Source organism: Galendromus occidentalis, unplaced genomic scaffold, assembly GCF_000255335.2.
Source record: "Galendromus occidentalis unplaced genomic scaffold, Mocc_1.1 scf7180000077438, whole genome shotgun sequence".
In the NCBI taxonomy this organism is placed as follows: domain Eukaryota; kingdom Metazoa; phylum Arthropoda; class Arachnida; order Mesostigmata; family Phytoseiidae; genus Galendromus; species Galendromus occidentalis.
The window spans coordinates 585,523-613,102 of NW_003805426.1; the positions used below are offsets into that span (position 1 = coordinate 585,523).

The 27,580-nt window shown below is 50.5% G+C and overlaps 1 protein-coding gene across 1 annotated transcript; it reads right to left on the reverse strand.

Annotated features, from left to right (window-relative positions):
• Positions 1–12,990: 12,990 nt before the first annotated feature.
• On the reverse strand, positions 12,991–20,311 carry LOC100907083 (relaxin receptor 1). The gene is made up of 14 exons (XM_018639428.1): positions 20,190–20,311; positions 20,035–20,106; positions 19,490–19,561; positions 19,304–19,375; positions 17,080–17,151; positions 16,778–16,843; positions 16,568–16,639; positions 16,417–16,488; positions 16,162–16,321; positions 15,484–15,673; positions 14,524–14,784; positions 14,132–14,359; positions 13,827–14,026; positions 12,991–13,104 (listed from the first exon to the last, which is right to left on the reverse strand). Exons 1-14 carry the CDS (start codon positions 20,309–20,311, stop codon positions 12,991–12,993), a joined length of 1,773 nt encoding a protein of 590 aa, XP_018494944.1.
• Positions 20,312–27,580: the final 7,269 nt, after the last annotated feature.

The window sequence follows — 27,580 nt, forward strand, 5'->3', positions numbered from 1 at the left end:
AGACTCGGAATTCTTTCTTGTATTCCAGTGGTCGAAGCAAGAAGATAAATCCAAGTAAGTCCCCGCTAAGCTCTTCTCTGTCTAGCAATCCCCTCAGGTCTTGCTCAACTGAGGCCGTGTGATGACGTAAGACTAGCGAAGCGAGCGAAACCTGGAAAGTTGAGTTCACCGAAGTGATTCGGGCAGAACGCCATTGATTGAGGTATTGAGCTGTGTAGGAGGACTCGACACGTCACGTGGCTGTTCATCACAGCGACCTAGAGCTTCTATCACTTTTTTCATTCTCGAATGGAGTTAAAGAGGCGACATGGAACTCTTCCGCTGCTCCGATCGATAACCAGGAATAATTTATAGATGATCGACGGGGAGTAAGGAAGCTGTGCAGCTGCGTCGCACTATCGGTTGTAAGATAATTCGAAGACTCTGACCTGCCATTTCCAAGGCACGAATGAAGGGACACACGCGGAAGTCTCGCTCATCCTCCCATCCGTTTTCCATTTCATTCCAGTCTCGTTTCCCTGACATTATTCCTTTTCGTGTTTGCCATCAGACTCTCGGAAGGAGTCGGGCTAACGTCAATTTTCCGGCGCAGCAGTCTCGCCATTCGCGTGGGTTCTCGGAGAGTTACCTAAATCCAGCTACAACAGATTCGTCCTGGGAACACTCGACGAGTACGATGAGGAATGGCCTCACCTTGAGTTTGCATACGAGCTGCGTCTACTCGAATCAGCTTAAGGTCGGGAGTGGTGGATGGTAGACATGTCTAGTCACTCACTTACCCGAATCAGCATGAGGAATGATAAAAATGCGAGATCCGCAAACGAAATTCAATAACATGATCCCGAAACTCTATTCCACGGGCGCTTTGTTGCGGAATCTCATTGCACCGCAACCGTCAGATTCTGAGGAATCACGGAGGGAAAAGTTCATCCACGTGAGCTCCTTTTGTCGAATACGAATTCTTCTCACTTGGAATCATATCTGCCTTCCTTGAGCAATATCGCCTAGATAACCTCCGTTATGTCAGCTACTCTGAATTCGAAGCGTGCCGAGTAGATCACTTGGATGTGGTCCGCGTGGATTCGGATGAATCGCGGATTCATAACGATCCATTCTCTTTTTCCGGGGTGGGGGGTTTCACTTACCTGGCACCGCCCTTTTATTTGACAAGCTCACCTTGAAGTTGAGATTACATCGCAGACTGTCTGCGCAGATGCCGAGCGGCTCCCCTGGCCCAATGAGGATATGAATGAGGATATTTATCCATGCAAGGAACGATGGGTCCTTGGCCGCTATCTCCGGATCGTTTCCCATCTATGACGATTTGACTTACTATCTCATCACCTACTCGTTTCATGACTCGCTTTCAATAGTTTTCCAGGATTCACAGCCTACCTGAATTAAACCGCGGAACAAGCCGAGAGCAGCAGAGGGAGCGAATACTTGTCGTGGCGGAAGAGCCTAGCCTCTATTCGATTTGAACAGGCACCGACTGCGATTGAGTGACCCCATCGCTCTCGGACGTACATGGGTACTTGCTGTAGGCGAGACGGAAGAGAAAATGAATTAGCGCATGAGTGCATCGAAGGCTTTCGCCCGTAGATTGCATGAAAGCGTCGCATTCCGCTTCATAATTCTCTCGAAGGCAAATTTCGCAATCCCCTCTGAACTCACACCGACCGCAACAATGGAGAACGTTGTGCCGTCGTCGAGGTTCTCTGATCGTTCTCTCTGATTCTCTACTCCCACCATTCAGAATATTCATGTGATTGTCATCGTTTCGTTCCCCTGTCAGCGTCTCCGTGAAGCTCGGAGTTGAAAAAATCGCATCATGAATACGGCCATCTCGTGACTCGTAACGTTGGGTTGCTTACCCCAATGAGACATGAGACGGCTCATTAGAAGATAGAAGTCGCATTAGAGGCGATGTAGATGCTGATAACATGAGCGCCGTCTTTGTTGCTGTAGACGGCTTGAGTTTCGAACACGCTTCGACCTTGAGCTTCCTCCGTACTTCCTTCTGCTCTGTCCCGAATAGGTATGAATGGTACTCTCTCCGATAGGAACAATCGGATGGCCACCGAATCAGGCAATAAGCGGCTGCCTTGTACGAGCGTCTAGAAAGCTTCCGGGATGCTAGGCGGGAAAGCGGAGAGACGTGACGTTAAACAAGAAGTGTGTGCTCAAGGCTTCCAGGAATAGTAGCTCTGAATGGGCTCCTGAGGCACGGATCGATGTTCTCGCTCAAGAGCTGATATTCCAGCTTGCTCCGGCGGCTACATCGTGTGCCGTACCATGTGCTGCCGACTACCTGGCATTGATGGCGCGAGCGTATTTCGGAATGAACAAAATTCCGGCGACTCTTTCTGAATTCGGGGATGAAAAAAGTCTATAGCTCGGATTAGCGAAGGGCACAACGTGAGCTCCCCCAGAAGTCGAAAAGGACTATCGACTGGGATGAGTATGAAGGAAATTATGGAATGCTTACATCGATTGTGTATGCTGTCAATACACTGCCGGATGCTATCGAGGGGCTCATCACGCCGAGAGCAGAATTCGGCTGCTAGGATACTCCACTCGAATATCGAGGAGGCCACAGCGCAGAGATCGTACTTTTCAAAGCCGACGTGAAGGAACGTGAAGAGTTTTGGAAAAACTTGGTGGTAAACAATAAGATCCGAATCCAGCCTCTTAAACTATAGAGAGATTGAGAAAAGAAAAACACTGACTGGGAGAAAGAGACTGAGAGAGAGAGGGTGGGAGATTCGGAGAAGGAAGGCATGGCCGCGCCCTTCTCACCTTATATCGAATATCGAACATGCACCAGAAGCCGTAACGGGAACATACACAAACAGCATCATCCCGTAGTGGACCGTATCCTAGGCGAGCCCACCGCACGACGAACGAGCCCATCGACCCGGGTCGAACAAAATGTAGAAGAGAGACAGAAACCGTGCCACACGGCATCATTAGTGAAATGAGTGGGACGAGGTGGCCGTGAAACTGGACTTCATTGTGGCGGCTGAGGGAAGAGAACTCGAGTATGAGGAGAGACCACTCCAAAAATGCGGGGCTTAGTAAGACCAAAGAGACGCGCTGAGAAAACTCGGTTCTGTACCAGAATCCCTTATGCGTACAAATGATAAACATTTGTTGAGATATGAGCCTTAATTATCTCTCTTGATTATGACCATAGCCGAGCCATCTCCAAGCGGAGGAAGTGTATCGACATGCGAACTACCAGCCCAAATTGAGGGTGCGGTGATTAAGGCTTTCGTATGGACTCTCCGGCGGTAGAGAATGCTCCCCCTGTGGTCATGGCCCGGTTACTGTCATCGCCCAGCATCGATCGGGGTCCGCTTGCGAATATCGGTACTCGAACCAGCTGTTCGGACGGCCAGATTGGGCTGTGCTTACCCAGACATTATGATAAGAATGCCTCAGACTTTCTGCGAGCAGAGACTCCGGGCTACGGCTCTGCGTGATCGATTAGCTCGAATTCTTGGACCCTCAAACGATTTTCTTGTGGACCGAACGGTCTCGACATTCGCCCTCAAAGTTCCGTGTGGGTCGATCCGCGCGTCAGCCTGGAGCGGCTGGAGGCAGGTCACCTTTAATGACCGGGAGGCGTTGTTGGAAGCATTCGTTTCGAGCGGTATACTGAAATTCCATGTATTCCGGACGCCTGTAAGAGGGAGCATGAGGTCTAATAGTGCGTAGAGCGTTCCGAGGCCATTTCACCCAGGCTTCATAAGCGGTACCAGAGGCCGTGATGAAACGTCGCCGTCGTATCCTGGATGTCTCTTGCATCATCCTTCTTCGCATTCCTGCTACCGCTGATCTTCCCATCTTAAGCTCCCCTTGAGCATCGATGGGCTTCGAGAGCGGCTTCGGTGATCGATTCGAGACGGACCCGCACGATGTGGGGAATTTCTGATGAGCTGATTGCACCCCCACCGGACAAGGTGGAATTTTCTTCCATCGAGCCCGACGCTCCATCGGGGGCTCCAAAACGTCTTCCTAGAATAATAAATTCAGCTCGGATGTTCAATGGAAAAGTTGATGGAATTCGTTACCACAGAGGGAATGGACGACATTCTGTCGGAGCGTTACTCCTACGCTCCGGGAAACATTCCTGATTGACGTTCTACATCGGATGCGATCTGAGGAACTCGACTCGGTGTCCCAAGGGCGCAATCTTCCCCTGCTGTGCTCACCTACGCAACGCCTCGCGAGCCTATCCTGTCGACGTTCCTCTAGAGTCCGCAATCAGACCTTTGGGGTATATGAAGATCACTTAGACTCGGACTGTCCTTCGGAGCCTCGACTCGTCGTCTGAGAAAGTGCGAACTGTCGCGAGAATTCAGTGGAGTGAGTGTTTGCAGAGTATCCTTCCAGCTTGTCACTCGCAGAAAGGCGGAGGCCGCTCGGGACCGGAGGAATACGCGTCTCGAGACCGGCTCCGAATTTCTTCTTGAATCAGAGGCAGATTCGCGACGAGCGGTGCCGCGATCCCGAACCGCATGACGAATCGCTAATTTTTCTGATTCAGATGTCAGATCGTTGAATCAGGGTCCCTGGATCGAGCTGAAGGACTCGAATTCTTTTTCCTTTCCGCCCGACTGGAGCTCGGGACAAGGTGTGTCTTAGCACCTGCGGGGGTTTGCTAATTTGTAAGAAGGAGGAAGGTGTGTAACACTCCTCAGCCTTCCGGTCAAGTTGAGTGGTGAGCCGTGCTCGGGATTCGTACTACGTGGAATTCGCAGCCGCTATTCCCCGCGAATCCTCTCGTGGGTGAACATAAGTAGCGGCCAGCCCAAGACGCCTCACTAGCTGCGTTACACGGGTCAGGCGAAGGATTACGTCACCGCCAGCTTGGACGAAAAGAGCCAACCTGCGTCTATCCGAATTCAGCAAGGAAATTACACGACTGCGCTCGCACGTAATTTTTTCGGAATCAGGGGATCCTCCCTCGATAGTCGAGCACACGACCAAGCCCGTCCAACCTTGATGAAAAGGCCTCCCATCTTAATGGTATGAATCGGAAACTCGGGCTTGTTCGCTGTCGACGGGAAGTAATCGAATCGATGATCTGTTCCAAGATAGATGGAGAATACATCTTCATCGAATCGAGCCCTCATACGTAGGACGATGATTAATTGACCACGATAGCGCTCCAAGAGAGATACATTTCCAAGCATCCACGGTTCCACTTCCCATCATTACTATGAGCAAGGCCCGTGAACCGGGGGCTTAATTTCGCCTCATGGTGCACGGGATCACTGAACAACTGCGGCATGGATATGTACCTCTTACCCAACATTTCTGTGACTGATCCATCTCCCAAGTAATCTTTCCTGACTCAGGGAGCTAAGAAAATTGGACATTCCGCGCGACACCGGCCTGACCTTAAGGGAGATTCGATACCCAATCGATGATCCGAGTACAATGCGACTCCATGAGCTCGCCTTGCCTATGGGATCACGAAGTTTTGAGGAATTACCATGGCCTACGCTCGAAAACCTTGCGACAGGCACGCCGCAGGCAACGCAGGATGGTCGATCTCAGGATAGTCAACCGTCGGAAGCGGATAAACGCGGAGGGAACTCCAATCCAGGCTGGGCTGCTGGCTTGGAATTCTGAATGCTTTTCGAGGCGTCTGCAGCCTATCGAGTCACCCGCGCAGTGTACTCATATCGACTTTGATCGGAGGGCTCAATATTCTGCTCGGAGACGAACCATCTTCGAACCGGAGCTATTTCAACTCCAGGTACGAGATCGTTTCCTGTCTCCGTCCGAGCATTTCGCGCGATGCACTCTCCTTGACACTGCCCAGAGAGTTTGAAGGTCCACTGTCAAGGGTATCGGGTTGCAATCATTTACGAAATCCGGCCTTATTTCGAGTTACACGGTCACGCTTGTCAGTCGATAAACAAGTCACCGTCTGGCATGTCGAAATGTCCTAGTGTGACGCCTCGGCTGATCGACGTTCCGACATTTGTCATTAGGGTATTTTTCTCCGGTGCAGCCCCTCCGAGACGCAAACCGGAGATACGTATAATTTCGTCGAGAAACAGCAAGAGCAAGAGTCGTCTCGCTACTGTCAGATTACGTCGGTCCCGCCGGTGAGAGACTATGCGGGAAGCGCGGGAGGAGCCCCCTAGTGTGCTACTATACGCAAGGACATCCAATACCGTAAACGGTCGCTCTCGGCCAGCGACAGCGGAGCCCGAAATCGGGCGTGAGAAGCTCCCTGCCCAATTGAAGCCTTCGGTAGCTAAGTAAGACGTGGCTTCAGATTGAGATGGATCCCGGGACAAACTCATTGGTCATCCCTGCTCTACAGAGATGCTCCTCGAATGCGTTGCGGATGTGTCCGTTCTCCGCTGGAGCCCCCTGCACGCGAATGTCCCACGGTCGAGTTCGCCAGCCACTCGGGAGCTCCGCATGAGCTCGTCGGCATGAGCGAGTCCGATCGCTCCAGGGGCAACTCGTCGGAACGACAAGCCGCCCAGACAGCTCACGGAAGAGGGCTATCGATTTCCGTGGAACTCGGCGAGAAGCAATCGGTGCCTGAGCCCGCTGGGATCAAGTCACATTAGGAGAACCAGGCACAGCTCGATACGCAGGAAATGTGTTCGAGCACAGTTGGAAGCGGTGCCGTCACGCGTCTGTGACTTCTAAAGGCATGCACCGACAAGTCTACAGCGACAGTCCTCCGCCTGAGGGTTTTTCGTCAGCGGGAGCGGTTGCCCCTCGGCCTAGAGGGCATTGCACCCCAAGAAGCCAGTACTGAGACTCCTAGCTCGCGAAATATCTACCAGATCGTTCGAACACTCGCGAATCCGCTCCTCCTGGAAGTTGAGACAAGTCGAACGAAAGCTGTTTGTCAACTGCAGGCTGACCTGGAGCCCAGCGGATACTTTCTACGAGCGGCTTCAGGAAATTCCTCCCGGAAGAATGCGCGTCCCGAAAGGGCAAAAACCAGGGTTTGCCCCGGAGGCATTCGAAGGGCTGGCGGGTCGCAGGCCGCGTCAGTAACCGTGATAAATTCCAGTATACCGGGAGGATCCCAACTTCGGATTCCAGCTTCCAGGAATTATTCTGTCGTTTTCCATCGGTTTTCGAGCTCCGACGCTCCTCTTGCTTTTTCCTCTTCGGATCAGTACAGTTCTCGGTCCGAGAGCACGGAAACAGGTTCAGAGCCTACGAACCAGACTTGTCTGACTGAGCGTGAGGAGTATCCGGGAGGATGTTTTCGCTGCAAGCGATACAGAGGACAGCTGGTATCGCCAATATCGTTATCGCAGAGGCTCCTGTCCCGCTCACCGCAATAATGAGAGTCTTCACGCGCGATCTCTTCCGGCTTTCTAGATGCAGAGGGTCATACTTTCCACAGCTGAAAGGATTGGAGCCTCTATGAGAGCCGCGATCCGATACGACTTTCCGGTGGTGTGAGCACGCCAGGCCAGTGGCGGCCCGTCAATACCGCCCCGCGTTGATGTCGACCCTTCGACGGGATATGACGGTCGACCTCGTCGAAGGAGTGCCTTGGCATCATGGAAATTCTGAGTGGATGAGGTCTCATATCTGAAGGCGCTCCGCTCGTAGCCGGAAAATTCCTATTTGTGATCGATGATTATTAGGCTCTGAGGTGTAGGAAGCGGGACGTTCGATTCGCGTCGACCCATCAAGGGCTGTGTGCAATCTCGAATGTGGAAAGTTGTGCAAGCGTGACCCAGCGACGGGGGGGGGGGTTGATGTCTCCCGCAATGAAAAATTCACCAACTTGTCGTTGCTCGTCATTTCCCCAGAAAGTCTTGTGGATCAAGAGAAAAACTTCCGCCGGAATATATCGCAACCGTATCAAGAACAGCTAACATGCATCAAACGTAACCATCGAACAAGGAATGGGAGTTATCATCGAGTCTTTTTCCGGAATCCGCGGTTGAAGCGTGTAAGGAGCAGAAATTTTCCTCTGGCATGGCCTAGGGTTCCCCAAATGCAACGGCTGACAGATGACAAGATATAAACTACCGAAAATCGTTGTTGAAAGTGACCGAGCTCCCGCCGTCATTCTATCTCCTCGGAACAGTTTTACTGGCTCTTGGGCGGGCTGCGCGTCCCATCGTCGAGCTCCTTGCAATGCTCGTCAAGAAGAACAATGAGCCTCAGCAATCGCTGCATCGTTCCGTGAGCAAGCGGAGCCTAACCCCACGGAACGGGCCTTCTTAGGAATGTCCCAGCGCGAGCCATTCCTGGCTCTATGAGTGGAATCAGACCGGGATCGGTATCTGGGAGGTAGGACGCGAACGATGCTCAAAAGAGCTCCGCCGTCACCAGTGAGAGCGAATAGATGAATCCAGCATCGAGTGCGAGGCGATAACCGGAGCCTGTTTTCCTACAGAAAGATGAATTCTCCTTCCGAGCCGCCCCTGGGAGGGGCATCGTCACCCATACTCGTCAAACTCCCATACTCCCCTCACTTCGTCAAATAAGCCCCGGACCACATTGAGACGCAGAGGTGACGAGCGCCAGCCACGCGGTTCCGATGGTTCGTGCGTCACGATTCCGTGCAGCATAATCAAAGCGGGTACGCCTGCCCTGAGAGCTGCGTAACAGCTGAAATGTTCCCTGTAGCTTCCCTCGATCATGTTAGAGCGCCATAGCAGTTTCTCAGCGATAATCGCGTGTCTGGAATCGACCTCGGCACCCCCGGGGCGAACGACGGGAATAGAACCTGCTCTCATTACAACAATGTTTCTTCTATGTCTCGCCTGCCTCAAATGAAGATACGCAGCGGTAAAATGGAACTTGGATTGATTCGTCGGTGCGAATCGCAAATTCATCGTCTGGAGCAGGATGTACCCGACCTTGTTCCGCGCTCTGTAAACAGGTTTTCATGCCGAGTTGGTCCAGAAAACCTGCCGCCTACGCGCTCTGAACGGATTCCCCTTGATTCTGATTCTGACCAAGCGACAGCCGCTGGAAACGTACGCATGCCGCTCGTGGATGTGTCTGACTTGGGATATTACGATTTTCATCGAATCCCGAGCCTCGGATCAAGAAGCCTCGTTCTGAGTTCATGAGCCCGCCGCCAGATCCTCTCAAATCCTTGGGCGGGGCATTGCCTGGCGTCGGATAGCTTCCGAAATCCTCCCATCGATTGGAAGGGGAAATATCGGCGACAAACTTGATTCCCCAAAGATGACCGTTTCGCGCGCGCGAAATTCAGAATCAAATCGATTGGTCGCGGGGGACCTCATGCTCGTACCCTCGAGGCGTAGGCGAGGTGAGAGGCGCTCATTCTGAGGACTTGGCAAGTCATCGCGAGTTGCATATTCCGGAGAGGAGTCATTATGGCAGCCAAAACGGATCCACATGTTGCGGCCAAAAATCTTGCAGGGTATCATTCAAATCGATGGGAGTCATGATTCTGGGAGAATGATCGGAGTCATGTAACGTCTATTAGTGTCGACCTTGTCGGAAGAGAGCTGGGCTCATGATGAAACGAGTTCGTACATTTGAGATCAATTCGGGATTTTCTATTCATGATTCGCTCCCGCTAGCTGTCCATCGCTTCCCGCAATGTCGGCACGCTCGCGATTGGAGTTCATCCTTGCAGCATGTGAAACCATGAGTGTTGGCTCGGAGATGCGTCATAGATGAATACCAGCGCGGAGATCGTCGAATTCGAGTCGGTACGCAGAGTAGAAACCGCGCATGAGGGACCTTCCGCGAGCGGAGAAGAAAGTCGATCATATGAAGCTGTATCTAATATTTTCGAGACTCTTACCACCACGGGGATCCTATGGGGGAATTCGGGGGCGGTCGCATATACGCGATGGTCTCTCATACGCAAGTCTCTTATTTAACTTACAAGAAGCTCGAACTGTATTCTGATTCTATGGAATTATAGATATACTTCAGTTCCCGAGCTTCTTATCCTCTGGGGAGCCGTACTCATGCTGTTATCCGATCCACGGGGTATACTATCGAGCTCCCCGCGGCTCGTGGTCTCTCATCGGGTGAAATTTTCGGAGGAAGTTCTTGTTATCAACCGCCGTAGTCCGGGAGCAGAATCGCGGAACGACGCCCGGGGCTTGTTTATTCGAGATCGTCTCGAGGAGACAGCCTCCGTGCTCCTGCACTGGAACTTACTTGAGCGACTAAGCGAACAAATTCCTATTCTTGAGAGGTACTCTGCGGATGAAACAACTGTTGGCGATTCCCAGCATGCAGGATGGGTACATATATAAACTTGAATTGAATGGTCCCCGCCAGGGCTAGACGCGCAAGTTATTCTGCTGTTCTCGACCTTGATTTTTGAAACGAGGAAGAATTCTGGGTCGTTCGGGAGGCTCAGAGCGTGGTCCAAACTTGAATCTCTGAAATAGTCTGCGGGCACGCTAGAGAGGTTCTTCTATGGTTCGTGGAGCCGACCACCTATCTTTTGCGGCGGTCCCCAGAAAATCGGGATCCAGAGTCCCTCCCTCCTGCGAGTTCCGTCTCAGTCATCCCAGGGGGATGGGGGAGACCGCGGTCTCGAAAGATTGTCCTCCGTAGCAATTACGGATTACTAGATTGAGCCACCAGGACACCGTGTTCTTGAAGATTGAGGGAGAGCCCAGAACTGACTGAGTTGAAGGTAGCGGCACTCAAATGGAAGATATCAAGTGAATGACCGGGATTGCTGCATTCTCCCTTTCCATTTGTTCAGGAGTGGGCCATTGGGAGTATTACATTTCTCCGAATTCCAGCTAGGGCCCCCCGCCAGAGGTGGCTCACTGTCACATGGAGGGGAGGGATTGGGCTCTTCCTGAATATATGAGTCCGATTTATGGAAAACTTTTCGTAGATCGTGGAGCTCCGTGGCGGAGAAAGTTTTATGGGAAAACTAAGATTCGGAGCCTTACGGGAGACGGGGATACGGTATGTTCTTAGCGCATCTGAGTGCAATAGTTAGTGTAAACAATCAAATTGGTTTGTTTAGATGTAATACGCGCGAAATACAGTAGATAAGTAGTCATATTTATTGGATCGCGAAACATCGGTTTCGAACGGAATGCTCATCGCTGAATAAGAGAAACTTCCGAAGAATGCGCCAGTCTCGCTGGCGGATCAATTCAATGGCCTTAGAGTTCTGATCCTGCCTTCCGGTCTTTACACAATCAATTGAAGCGTTCCGGGACACCGTTCGAAGCGAAGCCTCGCGAATGGATCGTATGTCGGACAGACGATCCCTCACAATAGAGTTTCCGACTCCGACAGACAGGAATCGAAGATGTTTTGAGCAATAAGATTCTCGGTTGGAAATATCATGGTCGATCAATAGAACATCGACCAGACTGGTTAGTATGCAGTTATACAGTCCGCATTCTTGGGATTCCCGTTCTACCCGGATCCCGTCAAATATTTTGATTGAGGACAAGTTGGTTCCCGCGGTCGGAATCCTGTGCATGATATCCGATCCTGAACGATAGAGTCAAGTTGCTACACTATTCCGTATCAAACATTGTAGGTCACATATTTCCTGGATCAACTTTAATTTGAGAAATTCTCCGTCCGAAAGGAAGCGTGCGGATCACGCAGCCCCTCGACGCCAACATTCTCTGACGGAGAAACAGTGAATGGATATGGGTCTTCTGACACGATCATTCCCCTCAAATACGAATTTCTCGAGCAGATTCCTTCGATCCAGCTCGCTATGTGGCGGAACCTTCCATCCTACCGTCTGACTTGTGAGCTAATCTCTCAAAATTATCACAACACACTGGAATATTTTCATCCCAAACAACAGCCAAAAAAATATTCTTCTCGTCTCTCTGAACGGAACTGCAAGTTCTCTCGTCTGATGCTTCTTCGATAGTCTCTAATTCTGGTTACGTCCCCCAAGTAAGAGCCTTCAAGTCGAAGATCTCCGGTAGTACTCCCCATGGAGACAACGTGTCGAGAACTGAAGCTCCACACGATTAGCTTTCACACTCCGAAAATTGCGTTTCCCAAAATATGATACAAGTTCCGAGAGCTCAATCAACTTTGAGAGGAGGGGTGCAATGAGTGGACAGAAAACAGCCTGACCGTGATGCACTACGAGCGTCCTGACTACAAGCGGAATTTTCTACAGCTCATCATTCTAGGTATAAGACAACCCTCAATATACAAGAAAACCCCTGAAACGTCACCGACAACAATCCCTTTATGGGGTCCGTCGCTCTTTGGCACTGAATTATTTTCGTTCTCGAGAGCCTCTGTTACACAAGTAAAGAAAGAAGGTTTGAGATTTCCCGAGCTGGGGTCCGAAGAAACCTCGCTCGGAAAAAGTCGGAATCACAATCCCTCGCCACTGCGTGTGTACAATGGGATTACGCGAACTTGCTTCGACGTATCCTCTACTTTCAACCTTTCCCCCGTAGAGGTCACAATCCTGTCTGCTTTCGAGCGGGAATAGATTCCGACTAATTTCCCGGGCGGATAACAGGGGCGCCGCGGACATCGGTCTTCTGTAAGGGTGGGACGCCGCCTGGGACGGCGAGTGCCGCATATTGGTCGGAACACTGACGCATTACGTTTTCCGCTATCAGCGAGTTTCGGTGCTGGGACTCAAGCATCGTAACTCCGTTACCTCGAGTGTCCACAACGCCTGGTCCCCGATCCGGGCAGCGTGTCGTTTCGCTGACAAAGGGGAATTAGTTCGAGCTACAACTCGGAGCGAGATGATGGAGCCGTTCTTGAAGTTTGTCTCCGTTCGAGCGGAGCAATTGATAGAAAACGAGGAGTTTCCCTCCTATGCTCTAGAGCTCAGAGACGGAGTCTTCAGATGTTCTGTCGTTTCCTTGCAACTCATTGTCGGACTTAATCAACTTCGACCAATTAGCAGTTCGTGCTGACGGTCGGGGTGTCGAAGCTGTGACTGCATCCACACGAGCAATGACTGGTGCTCCCCGTTGCTCCGGAAAACGAAGCGCTCTCGCTCCGAGTTAGCCAGGATCACACGAACTGTTCGCGGAGTTTCCGGTTGAGCTGATCGCGATCAATGACTTGTAGTTGAGCATGCTTTCCGTGCAGCTTAATCGAGGCTAACCGACTTCCAAAGTTGGCCTGCTGAAATGTTAAATTGATTTCAACGTCGACACCGGAGCACAATTTCCTATCGAAAGCCATCGCTCAGTTAGTTCCGTGCTTCCAACCATCCCGTTCCCAGAACATTGATTCCTGCGGAGTTCGGGTCGGATGTGTCATCCGTGTTGGCTACTTTCGAAACGTTTCACCTCTATCGTTGTGTATTCTCGTCCCTATTCCTACCACGCAGGCTCATTGGTGTCGTTTCAAATTCACAGGGAATTACTCGTCGACTGTTTTTCGCTCGAATATTCGGAAACGATTACGATGAGGGTGAATGTTTCACAAGAACAATCCTAGACGTAGCTACCTAGGTAGGGGCAGGCCTGGCCTGAATCAATAAAATGCTATTCAAAGCATCAGCCTACCTCGAGAGGGAATGTGGAATTTTTTGAAGAGAGCTCCCCCGAGAAAGCTCTCCCCAAGGGTATACCGCTCAAGGAAATACCGCATTCCAGCTTGGATTGATAGGTGCATTCAACGGAGAAAAATCTTCGTCTAAGACAGCGTTTCGCTAATTAAGCCCGGCTCAACCGCGATCAGCTTACCCGCCGATTGTGCAAATCCGGCTTTTGTGAAGACCCGATTAATACTCTAATTCTCTCTGCGTTCTTGCCAGCGGTCCGTGGACCTCAATCGTTCCAGTACCTGAGTCAATCTATTTTGTTAGTTGATGAACAATACTATACCATTGGCGGACTCACTTCGGTGAGAGTGGTCGCCATAGTCTTCTTAGAGCTTCGTCTAGCGCGGAAGCGGAATGGCTTGAGACCCCAAAAATAACGCGCAAGTTGCAGCTTGAATAGTCTTGTAGTGAGTGTATACAGAACAGGGTTCAAAGCCGAGTTGACCGGTAACAGAATCACCGCGACCCACGCGTAAAGTGTTTCATTGATGGGAAAACCTGCAATCCGCGTAAAGAGGAAGCCCGTGGTAAGAAAAATAGAATCGTTCGATGTTGCCCTGCTGCTCCCCATGTCAGATATTCGCTGTCTTCCGCTAGGCTCACCAAGCAAGGCAACAATCTTGACACCGGCGATGGGCATCCAACACATGAAGTCAGTGCCCACGATGAAAGCAAAACGCTTCGCGATAGCACGGTCCTGAAGCTGCTGGGTCGACCGCAGATTCAAGCGCGAGTCCGTGATGCTCAGAAACATACTCACGTAGGCGTACGCAATGAAGGCGAACGCTAACGAGTTGATCGTGCAGAAGATCAACGCCGAATATTCCCAACCTAGAACATGAACTCGAGCTCGAATCCAAAGGTAAACGACAACAGTCCCTCGAACCTGCGGAGCAGAAGGAGGAAGAAGAGGTTCCTGCGCTCCACCGGATTCCGCCTGGACGGGGAATTCAGCTAAGCGTGAGGAGGTCAATAAAAGATCCCGATCCACGTACCTTTTATGTATGGCTTGTGCAGATGCAAGGGGAGACATACGCCGTTCGATCCATAAAAAATTGAAGCGAAAGAATCCGGTTGCGTCAAAGGGTAGATCGCAATCATGAAGGCGGCTGACCAAGTCAAGCACATAAGCGTCCACGCTTTAGTGATAGTGCGTTTCTTTGTTGACAACGGATACATGATTGAAATGAAGCGGTCCGTCGTGATCACCGTCAAAGTGAACACCGATGCCTCCGAGCTGATCGTGGCGATTATGCCTGAGAGAAGTTTCATGTTGCCCGTGAGATTCAACAGAAGGAGTTTCCAGACGAGATTGTGTTTGTCTTCTCCGGCAACTTTTTTCACTCTCACCACGGATATACGTATCTGCATCACGTGAGGAAAACTTTTGCGACGGAACCGAAAAATCCAAATCGGAAATTCTGCACCAGAAGACCAAGGAAGAGACTAGCGCCAAAAAGCGAATCCGCTCGGTGGTGTATCGCACTCAATACACACGTCGTCGCATGTTCGTTTGTCGTGCGAGCTCAAAAGAGAGTTATATATGCCGCCGGTTGTTAGCCTCTGTTGGGCGTTGACCCCGGCTCGCCATTGAGCATTCAATTGAACATGGTGTTGACCCGCCAACCTTGAGGTATCACACAGTGGGGTGAAGCTCCAGAGAAGCCATGACGGAACGACGTAACACCTCTGGTTGTAAACAACAACAACAAGAACAGAGACGTCAGACAAGGTCTTCGCGTGTTAATATGGTCCGTGCCCACCGAGAGAACTTTTTGCTTTTACAATGGAGCATATGGCGCCGGTGACGCGCCATCTCGACGCCTCATTTTTGGGACTATGAGATCTGGGAATAAAACGCTTGCGGTTCCGCCAAGTGGTTTCATCGGGGAGACTCCTGAGTTCGAACGACTTTTGGCATCACCACATCGATGAGTCCAAAAAAGAAAACTTACCCGCGGCGGCGCAGCTGAGGGAGTGTCGCCAGCGGAATTCGTGACGAATGTATTCTCCACGGAACAAAACATCGTGGGCTGCGATGATGAAGAGATAGACTCCCATCAGAAAATCCGAGAAAGCGAGATTCTTTATGTAAAAAGAGTGCACTCGATTGGGTTCCCGGAACAACATGCGACCAATGAGGACCTGTAGGTACGAAGCATCTGGTTAGGAAACCGCTCTCAGGGTCACCGTATGCCGGCTCTTCGCTCTGAGGAAAGTTTCTTTGGAAGCCACGGACTCCTTATACTAATATTCCTGCAGGAGAATGGGGAACGTTGCGCCATCGTCTTTGCTATTCCGACTTTGGAATTCGAGTAAGACGGAACTGGAAATCCTACACGCTCGAAAGAACATCATTGAATCTGACAGGAGACGACGAAGAATCTATGCACATTTTTTTCACAAGGAAAATATATAAAAATTCGAGCGACATGACTTATTGCCCAGAGGACCATGCGCAGACTCCTCCTTAAATATCGGGATTCCCGAAAGGAGTTTTGCTGTTTCAATATGCATTCGGTCTCTATTCTGCAACATTCTTCTATTGTTGAGGAGGAATGAGTTTTCTGATTTTGGGATAGTCCCGGATGAATTCAATTCGTATTTGAGGAATTCGCTCATAGGTGCCTCACCAGCAAATTCCCGAAGCATGCCATGACCGCGATGATCCAGACAAACACTCGAAGAAATTCACTCTGAAGCAAGTTATGAACAGAGGAGATCCCGTCACCCGGTGGATGACATAGCTCCGCTTGAGGAACCCACAGACACATCGCGAACTCTGTGAAATACCTGCAACCGAAAACCGCCTCGCTCACAGCTTGAGGGACCGACGAAGCCTCATATGATTCGAGTCTACTCGTCCGAGTACGGCAAGTTCAACTCACGCTGTTTTAAGATTCCGCAAGGCCCGGAAATGAATCTCTCCCACTTTGCTCAATGGATTGTTTTCCATGATTCTGGAAACGACAGAGCTTCCTCAATCTCTCTCCTACGAGGGGAAACCAATAAATAAGGGCCTCATGTTACTGAACTCACAGGGACGTGAGGATCGAAGTGTTGGAGAAGGCGGTCTCGGAAATCGAATCAATCTTGTTATTCTCCACATTCCTGCAAAACAGACGGATATTCAATCCAGATCCGATGTTGAACCGAGCTCTCGACGATGTTACTTCACGGAGGAGCTTCGATCAGCAAGCATCTCCTAACGCCGGCCATAGAATCGATCTCCTCCTACAGTCTACTCACAGGAACTCGAGGGATGGCAGATTGAGCTCGATGTCGATCTCTCTCAAGTGGTTTGAGCCGAGATAGCTGGAAATAAAAGCTCACAGCAAATATCCTCACAAACCCGAATTACAGTGCCAGGATACACTTTGTGCTTGTGATGCGCATTCCATGCGAGGGAGCGATTCGAAAGGAACCTCTATTTGCTTAGCACACAAGGGGAACGGAAGAAGGGCGAGGTAGTCCCGGGGCTTCAGGACTCAGGGGATTCACAAGAAGAAGCAAAAGGAAAACCCGGAGAATGTTCAGGGGGACAAACTCACAGATCTCTGAGCGATTTCAGTTTCATGAACCATCTGGACCGTAGATTCGTAAGACGATTCGATGATATAGATCTGTAATTGAGAAAAGGATCCGAATTCTCCCGAGGGCCAATGTATGCGGCTTCGCACCGTGAGCATCCCGGACACTCGCTTCTTCAGAGCCAAACCATGGGAGACGACCTCAGATTCACCAGTATTCACCGAACTCGCCAGTACTGGCGCTACGCTTATTGCGAAAGAAACCTTTCGAGAGGCGACTTTCCTGTAAACAGTTTCCCAGCGCCCTGCCTCCTCCGCCCGGTAGGAAAACTCAAGCACTCAACTGAATTTCGCAATTCCCCTCATTCTTTTACCGCGTTTCCGTCGAAGAATTGAAGTCGATCATCAAAATGAGCCCTCTTGCCTCCGCCGGCGGGAGTGCTCTATGGTAATGCTCAACTCGGTATATCTCGGACTTTCGCGCCAATGAGCGGAAGCCTTCGCGGCTCTGCATCATCGGAAATTAGACATCGGTCCCACTCGCATGGTAAACCATCCGGCGGAACTCCATACAGAATCGAATCGGCAAGCGTCGCGGACGACAAAGAATGGGGTTGGACCGAGTCCTCGTAAGCGTTTACCTCTCACTCAGCCGGACTCGATATGAATTCACAATCAACACACAGTCATAACCATGACTCAGTAGGATCGGGAGTCGCTCAGTTTCTGACAACACCTACTCATCCGACCTATCTGACACTTCATCTTACTGAACCACGAGGACTGTCAGAGATCCTCCCCGAGGCTTCGGCGAGGTTCCGCGAATTGTTTTCAGGCAAGGCCGGAGCGATTGGGACGTCATCTCGTCTCGGAGCGCAGGCGCACGCTCGGCAGCACGCTCGATTCTCGCGGGAGTCCCCACGACCTGGTTCTCATCATCCGTGATCGTTTCGCATGTCGACGCATGTGGAAATCGAACTCGATGGCGGAGCGATGGATCTCTCAGATGGATCAGAAGGAGATCAGGAGACGGGCGAAGCTCTCGGGGAACTCAAACCGACGACGGCACGGAGCACAGTTGGGAATTCCGACGAGTTGTCCGATGAGTAATGGGATTCAGATTGTGGAGAGTTGTCCAATCCCGACAATTGCGTCAATCCTTTCGAATCAAAACATCGCAGCGAAGTTTGAGTTCGCACACGGATGCTCTGAAGGTCGCGCCGATCGTCAACAGAGTCGTGACAAGAGGCGGTCCGGTTGTTCCTGAAGGTCGAGGTTCGGACAATCGCTCGGAACATAGACCCGGATTAACAATCGGAGCAACGATACGATGTAGCAAGTCTCCAGATGTTTTCCTCTGGCAGCTCATCGGCTTGTGGGCGAAGTTCCGAAACTTCTCGTTCTAGTTCCGATCACCGGTGTAGTCCTTTGGGGCTGTGCAGACGCACGGATTATTTTCCGAAGCGAAGGAACCAGACGATTATCCCTGTTTACGAGGAATTTCAGAGCGCCGCGCTGATCCGGAGGCAGCTCGCATTTCGAGAGCTCAGGTCGGAGAAGACGAAGCGTAACACTTCTTCATGGGAACAACACCCAGCGTTGCGCTTGTGGCGCTCGGTCGCGTGCTGTTCTCTCTCTTTCTCATGCGATACTTCATTATCAGACAGACGTTCATTATGACTACTCGGCTGAAAATGGTTTCGCTCCGAGTATAGTCAAAGGCACTCAGCCATACAGCTGGACGAGGTAACCCAAATCGTGAAGCACCCCTCAACAAAAACGACGCGCTCTTATATGACGAATGTTGGAGGCCCAACGCAATATGTCATACACCTTCCAACACGGAGCTTGTCTCTAGGGAGCACAGGCAGCGAATTTGAATACATATTGTTGAATAATTATCCGTAGCTCTTAATTAGAGAGTGCCGGGAAGAGACAATTCGCGTGAATTTCTAGCCAGAAATACTTGACAATCACGCTCTCACACCCAGAAGAGCCCCGGAGAGTAATATTTACCGGAAATAAGCGACGTGAATTATACCAGATCAGAAGCTCGAAGCTGAATACGAGATGCTCTCGCATGGCCGTAAAGACCGAGATTCGTCCGGACGACTATACAGTCACTGCTCAATACTGAGCCCTCCTTTCATTCTCGATCATATCCCGGAGGAGAGCAGAGTCAAGATATTCCTCAGAGTCAAGATAAGTTCATCAAAGAATGATCAGACTTCGGAGTTGTACTCACAGAATACGGAGTTTATGGAGGGAGTCGAAAGTCTCCATATCGATGTGTTTGATGTGGTTGTTGTCGAGGCGTCTAGAATTGATAAGAACAAGGAACATGACACGGGGTCCTAGCGGTGAGCATGAGTTCGCTGTCCAACTCGGAACCATATTAGGAGTGGGATTATAGGGACGATTTTTGACTCACAAAGTCTCCAACGCGACCAAATTCCGGAACATTCCGTTGCGAAGTTCCTTTAGTGCGCAATCGCGCAATTCTCTGCGAGTAGAAAGAAAAACCGAAAATGTGAAACGATTCTCGCCAACTAGAAACCATGACTATCAATAATGCAGACCGGCTCGGTGGCAGTCCGCGTGCGAGCTTGCTCTCATATCCTACGAGAATCCGCAATCCTACACAGGGAAATGTCGTTACCACGAGCACCATAAGAAAGAATTTCCACGAGCACGAATTGCCATGAAGATCATGATGGAAATAATTCGCTACAGCGAACTTTCCTTACAACGAGCATATTTTTTTCGGTTCGGCGATGTTGGTCGTAACGAGATTTCACTGTAATGGAAACCGCATCGGCCAGGACCGTGGTCTCTGGCGGCTTCAGCTAGTTGGTGTTAGGGCCACAAACGTCGCTGACTGAGGAGGCCCGCAAATGGGAGAAACAAGAAAAAGAGAAACGGAAATCTGCTAAGCGATGGAGACGTCCCCCGGCAATAATTGTGTTCGAAACTCACAGATCTCGGAGGGTGCTGAGACCGCTGAATGCTCCATCTTGAATGCTCGTAATCGGATTATACGAGAGCTTACTGGGAATAAAGAGGCTTAGGTTTGGAGCTTTCCCCACCGGTGAAATTAAGCCCGATTCAGAGCCTATTCAAAAGTTACTCACAGTTTCCTCAGCTTCCCCATGTGACCAAAGGTATTCTTGTGGATTTTTCGGATGCTATTGCCCGTCAGACGTCTGATGAAAATTCTCAGAGTCAGAATCGTCTCCAAGAGAGGGCTATACATATTTTTAATCGTCTTTATGAGCGACTCTCCTATCGACTTACAGATAAGTGAGCTTCGAGAGCTTGGCGAACGCTCCATCCTCGATAGCCGAAACTTCGCATGATGAGAGTGTTCTACGCGTAAGAAAGGTGGGAGAATAGGGGAAGCTTAGTATTAGATATCAAAGTCATGGCGGATTCGAATCGGGATCTCCCTGGGTTCGACATTGCGGACTCCGTGCCGACGTGTGCATCCGTGGTTCCTGACTTTGCCTCATCTAGTAGTCCACAGCGAGTTCGGTGCATTCAGCAGGAGGCACAGGAGTCATGAGAGATACATGGCGGAGATTTATGGTTCAGATCGATTTCCCGACTCGCTCGACGATACTCACAGGTCAACTAACGATGTAAAGGGTCTCAGGAGGTCGTGTGAAATCCTAAGCAAGATATTTCCCGACGCATCACTGGAAGGCGCGCGGAGGAGCTTGTTTAGATAATGGGACGAATCTCAATCGATGAGAATCGCGAATTTCCGAACTCCGAACTGACAACGGGATTCGAGAAATAAATGAGATATACTACAAAATGAATAAAAAGATCTCTCAAAAAAATGTACTTTCTACGAAGTGAAAAAGATGAAGTCTCGCAATACAAGATAGTACACAGATTGCGACTCACATCAACGTTGCATTCGAGGGTATCGCCTCCAAATTCCGGAAGCCAGCTCGGAGGCAGTAAAACTTCTCGGCGTTCGGGACGCATCGACATTTTTCCAAAGGCTTCCATTCTGCGAGAAAACTCAATCAATATATTTCACCCCAAGCTCCGCCGCTAAAGAGGAGCGCAGTCACCCGAGCTTCGGATTAAAGAGCTTACGACCCATCAGTCTAGTAGTCGGAACGCGAGTGAGGTCCCGCTGAGGATTCCTTTGGAGCGATCCCGATAGTTGGTCCTCAAACTCACCACAGAAAGGCAGACTTTCTAGATCAACGTCGTGTCGTTTTCGGTAGTGATTATTGAGAAAATTCGAGTAAACTTCGTCATGCACTGGAAGAACAATTAGGGAAGACATATGATCATTCGAGCTATCGTAAACTTGATCTTGCAGTGATACCTGACTTAAAGGTCCACCAGATATATCGGTCCGGATTTCGACGGCACCGCGCATGGTCCGATAAGACAGGTTTCACCCTACCTGCTTCCGGGAGTTCTCATCGATACGAAGTGATCCAGATGGTCGCCAAAGGGGAAGACTCACCGCATTTATCTTCATCTGAATTGTCGCCGCAATCATTTTTTTTGTTGCATTTGAGCTTCGACGGAATACATCGACCTGACCTACATCTGAAGTTTGCAGGACTCTCGCAGGGGATCGCAAGAAGCGATGGGGATGCGTTTCCTGCAATTATCCAGCGCGGTCACTCGAGCCTCCGGTGAACTTCTCCGTCTCGGTCTAGAGGGGGATCTGACTTCCGGTATTACCCTCGAGAGGGAAGCCCTATACTGCTAAGCAAACAGGCGGAAAACCACACAGGGAAGATTCTCATTCCATGAGTGTTAGCTCACCACTGCAGTTCTCAGAGTCTTGATGTGGCTCGCATTTGACAAAAGTTTGAGTGGAGTTATCGCTCCCGCCGGTGCAATCCGATCCGCGTGTACATGACGGGGCTGCTGTCTTGAAACCTGCGGAGGACCCCATCTGTGATTAGAACTCGATCTGAATCTGCGGAGGAAAACCCGGCGTGTCATTCCAAACCTCTGTCTCCCAGATCATGCCGATATCAGGAATTTCCTCACGGAGGAATGGCGGTAGCCATCTCTCCAGAGCAAAGATTTCTCCAACGCTCCGGAAAACGACTCAAAAAGACTGCCGAGCTCGAAATGTATCCAGTTCTTTTTTCCGGCGACAAGTCCGCAGGAGAAATGCGTCAAGTCTCGAAGCTTCCGAAGGATTCTAACGCAAGAATAAAGACAGCTCCACTTCGGCGAATCCGCATTCAATCCGCTCACGATTTCCAGACACTTCAAATTTCCTCGTCGTCTCGAGAACAAGAACAGGAATTATGCAGACTCGGCATGCGTTCAAGCACTCTCAGATTGCAACTTTTGTTCGTTCCTCAAACCCGAATCGACCAAGCATTGACACGATTTCGCGAAATCACTCTCCCGCTCGAGCATGGCAGGACTGTCTTCAGTCGAAAAATCATCTGCAAGCATCGATCGCAGCGCTGTGAGTTTCCGCGTCGGGTGGAATCCTCTTGAAGACATCTGGGTTTGGAGGGGTTCGCTGGAAGCGCAAACAAGGTGGAGAACGATGCCGAACTTTCGGCGAGCTGCGATACCCACCGTGAGGTATCGCAGAAGTTTCACTCAATTACTCCATGGTCTCATGACGCAGGTAGAATTCGCTATCTCGGAAGAGTACGAACGTCTCCTCTGGTAGAAAGCACAGATGTTTCGTAAGGTTTCTAGAACGAACAGTGCTTTCTACAGGGTCTTGCGCAAGGCTTGCTCTCGCTCCAGAGATCAGGTTCCCCCTTTGAAAACGCCGTCGAATACAGCCCATAGTGCGGGAAGTACCGAGCGAAACCTCCCCCGAGGAACTGCGCAGTAATGGTTTACAGAGTGGAGGACTCGTCGGGCATCCCCTTACGCCGGTCTCTCTCCTCATTGACGAGAGCCGCGTTTTCGATCGAATTTGAACCGGAGTCTCCTCGCAATAACTCTCTTGGAGTCGGAAGAGGCCGGCGAGTTTACGAGTAGCGGAGAGATATTGTTTCTCTCCTGAGAAGTTCGTCGTGAATTAGTAACCGAGCTCGCTCTCTGCGGTCGGCAGGCGCAGCTTAGCGTGGTCACTATTCGGTCCGAAACTGGTCACTGGGAAGATCTCCAGGCCTGGCTCTGTAATCCGCATCCACGTCCGAGGCAAATTCGAGGGGGTCGATCGAGATCCGCTCCAAGGAATGGACTCGGCGGAAACCTAGTTCGAGCTCGCTCCGATATGGACGCTCGAGTTTGCCCGCTGAAGAATCAGGCCGCGCTATTCCGATAGCGAGCGGATTGCTAAATTCGTCGCGGCTGCGCGAGATACGAGAGCCGCTATCAGCGCATACGTATCTCTTTGAACAGGGAGATAGCACAATGGATAGAGCCCGCAAACTGTGATGAATTCGACGCTCGGGGTAACCGATGCCCTGCGAAAACTCCAACTTTAACCTCCTCGATTTGATCACTTCCAGAGATTCAGGGAATCGGCCATTTGGACAAAGATTCCCGGGAGAGCCACCGTTCTTGCGTATCCGCTAAGGAGCTGCAATGAGACGACGGATGATGCGTCCGAGTCCGTCTAAAGATGCGAAGTGTCCTCACTTACAAAAGAACGATATGAAGGCCAGTTGAATTCTCATCCCTCCGGCGAGAGAGTCTTCACATGCACACGTTGCTACCTGGAACAATAAAATGAGGTCAAGAGGCAGAGCGATGGGCAGGATAGAAACGCGCAGGAGGAGCTGCCTCGGGGGCATCCCTCCCATATGGTACATATACCCCCGAATGCTCTTTTTCGCAGCGAAGCCGGGTGCTCATTTTGCGCCGTGTCCGACAAACGAGGGCGACCTGCGTTGCGGAAATAATTTCCGCTCGTATCTAGATCACGTTCAGTCCCAGGGTCGGTGAAGCCATCCCAGGGCACTGGTCGCGCAATGAGTTTTTTATTTTCGTGGACCTCCGTTCGGGAACGGCCTAGTTCAAGGAACAGTCAATCTCCTGTGGCGACGATGGATACACGATCCTTCGCTCCGATGAGATAAGCGCTCATCGATTCCATTCGGCATTAGTTCCGTGCGCCTTTATGAAATAAATACTCGAAACAAGACAAAGCATCGGTATAGGTGCTGTGAATGAGATATTCATCATACCGAGAACGTCTCTGTAGGTTTTTCTCGTTTTATCTCTCCCAATATTCTAATATGTTGTCGGAGCAGCGTTAAATATTCTCCCTCCGTGTACTTCCATCATAACATACAGCGAGCTGTCCATTGTAGGGCCGACGTGCTCATTTTAGGATCTGTCATGCTCTGGAAGAAGAGAGCGGGTCCTGGTCGGCGGAGAGCCGAAGCGCAGGCTTCCGTGAGACTGCATCGGAGTCAATCATGGAGTATCACGCATGCAAGCGGCAATGGATCCTCTGATTCCGGTTTATCCATCGAGACCTATGGGTATTCCGACATCTTCAATGAATTAAAAATCTATCCGAAATAAATGCACCGCTCACGATAAATGTTCTATGCCTGAGATTCTCCTTTGAGCAGTTGAACTTCCAGACTTCCAGGGTCTCATCACTCTCACTTTGCCGGATTCGGAGTTTGAGTTGTCATTATTTTTCAGAACTTCAATCGATCGATTGACGGAATCCTCGGCCTGTACCGTTGGAATGAGGGGGCAGAGCAAACCGACGGAAGCTAGCGGATGGCTCCTGGGTCGATACATGCGTCCCGACTCGATGTCGCGGAATCGCGATCCTCCTATCGAAAACTTGTCGTGTCGCATGGATTCTTGCCCGAGTCACAAGTCGGTGTGCGCCGCGGGCGCTCATCATTGGAGCTCAAGGAACCGTGTATACGTAACAAAGTAATCATGACCGCCGTTCATCGATTTCAACCACGATACAGGCTGCATAAACACCGACGGAATCCGGCTGTGCTTGGCCCCGGCTTTGACGGGGAATTTGAATCGGTGAAATATTATTTATGATTAGAGTTGCGATATGAGAGGACACGTCCTTTTTTGTCGGCTTTGACCGCTTTTTGGGGGTTTTCTCGGAAATGTCCGCTTTCAGGATTTTTCGAAGAAATACCACTGAACTCAATGGAAAAGATTGAATTTCTGCGCTGTCTTTTCGCCGAGGGCACCGAGGTCTCGGCTGCACAAGCGTGAGCCAGAAGCGCCGGAGGTTGGGTCAGAAATATTCTTCTCAGCGAATTGTCTCTGAACGATCGTTAGGGCATGGAAGTTCAGTTGCTTATTAGAAAAACGGTCGGAGAGTCGAATCAATTCCATGGAAAAGCAAAAAACACGGAATAGAGTGTCCGCTTCTGATGTCCGCTTTCCGTCCCGATGTCCGCGCGGACATCGTCCTTTTCCGGGAAAGAAATGTCCTCTCATATCGCAACTTTATTTATGATGAATGGAATAATTCTATCATCATCGACCGAGCCCGGTGCACAACGAGCCGGCACTCAATCCGGAAGAGCTCCACCGACCTCTTATGGCTCTCTCCCTCGCGTGAAGAGGCGAACTAATTTTCTTGCTGGGAAGTACTCCTGACTGAGATATCCTGTGCTTGCTCACAAGCGTGGGGATCGTGTGACCCAAGAAAGCGCCCCCGACTTTTCACTCACCAGACGACAGGGAAGGTTTGTGGGGAGGCTTTTCCTCGTAGCCCCCTGTTTCTGGATCAGAAACCACTCGCGATTGATAGAGTTTCGCTGGTCCCGTCGCGAGCGGCGCTCTCTTGCACGACGCCACTTTACCGGGTGAAACCGAACACTTCTACTGGCGGTCGTCAAGGAAAAAGTTGCTCACAAAAGCACCGCTCTCTCGTGAGGCAGACATTCGAGGGACGGCGGCAATGTTGACACCAAGCTGTGTACGCGAAGGCTCGCTTCGGAACAACCCCATTCCATTCCCCTTGGGAGCTACGCAATTTGGGTCATTTCCTGATTCAGGGTGTACTCGGTAGTTTCGGATCGATTCAGAAATAAAAGACTTTCCCGTTTCAGAACTCAGATGGAGCAGATCAGGTATCGTTTCTGGCAGACTATACAGAGGAGAGCGGAATAAGAACTCGGGATCAATTATCATCGAACCGAACGTCTGGGAAGGTGAATCACGCTCGATAGGTTTCAACCAACAGAGGCTGGTTGCGCCGACGAGACACATAAGATAGGATTCCTTGGCGGTGTAGAGTTTCCAGGAAAAGGTAGACATCGGCGCGTCGATCCACGATCGCTGCTGCACAGGGCCACGGAGAGGGGTCTCGATGTCTACCTCCTCACGCGACGAAGTATGTTTATGGAGTTTGCCTCACAAGGGGAGTGCTGAACATGTAACACGCCGATCGGGCTAAAACTCCGGTCATAAAAGCCCCCACCCAAGGTAGGTTTATCCCTAAGAGGTTATCCGCGTATGGCCACTTTGAGGGTGTTTAAAGAATTATCGAAAATTCGCCCTTAAGCATTAACTCTATTGAAGAATAGTGGATCTGCCAGTGACTTACTTTCGAGAACCTATGTTTTCGGATCGCTCAGTTCGAATTCGGCGCCAAGACACCATCTTGATAAGTGGTACACTTTCCCTCACTTTTCTGTGAAGTACCACGTACGAGGAATTCGGAAGAACAAACTTCTTTAACCCGTATATTTAAAAATTTGGCTCTAATTGTTTGGCGGAGCGACGAGTGGGGAAAGTGTACCCTTATCAACATGGTGTCTTCGCGCATAGATTCTGCTCGCTATGTACGCATTTGAGAAACGAGAAACAGGGGGGGGAGGAAGGGTATACAGGCATACACTCTTGTGAATAGGTACTCTCTATGCTGATCTTATTCTCTACTACGAACTTTTTATTGAATAAATTATCTTTATTGGAATGAAATTATAAATTATTTTGAGTACAATTGGTGGAAGTGGAGGATCTATGCCCTTCTGGAAGAGGTGCCGACGGGGCACTCTCGAAGCTTTATAGACACTCCGCAGAGCTCGCTTCTGAAGTTCAATCAGGGGATCGAGAGCGAGAGAGCTTTTGACGTACCTTCATAAATCGTAATCATGTACCTCAAGTGCGACTCCACAAGCGCAAAATACAGCCGTCGTCTCACGGAGATCGAACTCATATGTTGTAGCCGGCCAATTATCGCATTACTCGCCCTCAGTTTTGAGGGGATTGCCGCAATGTGCTCATTGACTTTGCAATTTCATTCTGGACGATTAGCCCTAGGTATTTATAATTCTCAGTTTTTCCGAGGCGCGTACAATCGCGGATAGAATCATTGCATGACGTTTTGTGTTATGTAACTCCCCCGTGGTCGTCAGCTTTCGGTTTATTATTTACCAGCCCTGGGGAACGCGGCCTTCGGCCGCGCTCCTTATTGTGGACTCAAGCGGGAATCCCGAGCTCATTGCCCGGGTGAGAACTCGTAGGTTGAAGGCAGCGGCAAATCCACCATCAGGAATTGCAGCGGTTCGTCGCGATGCGATCAATTCCATGAGAGAAATGATTTCGTTGTTGGGCT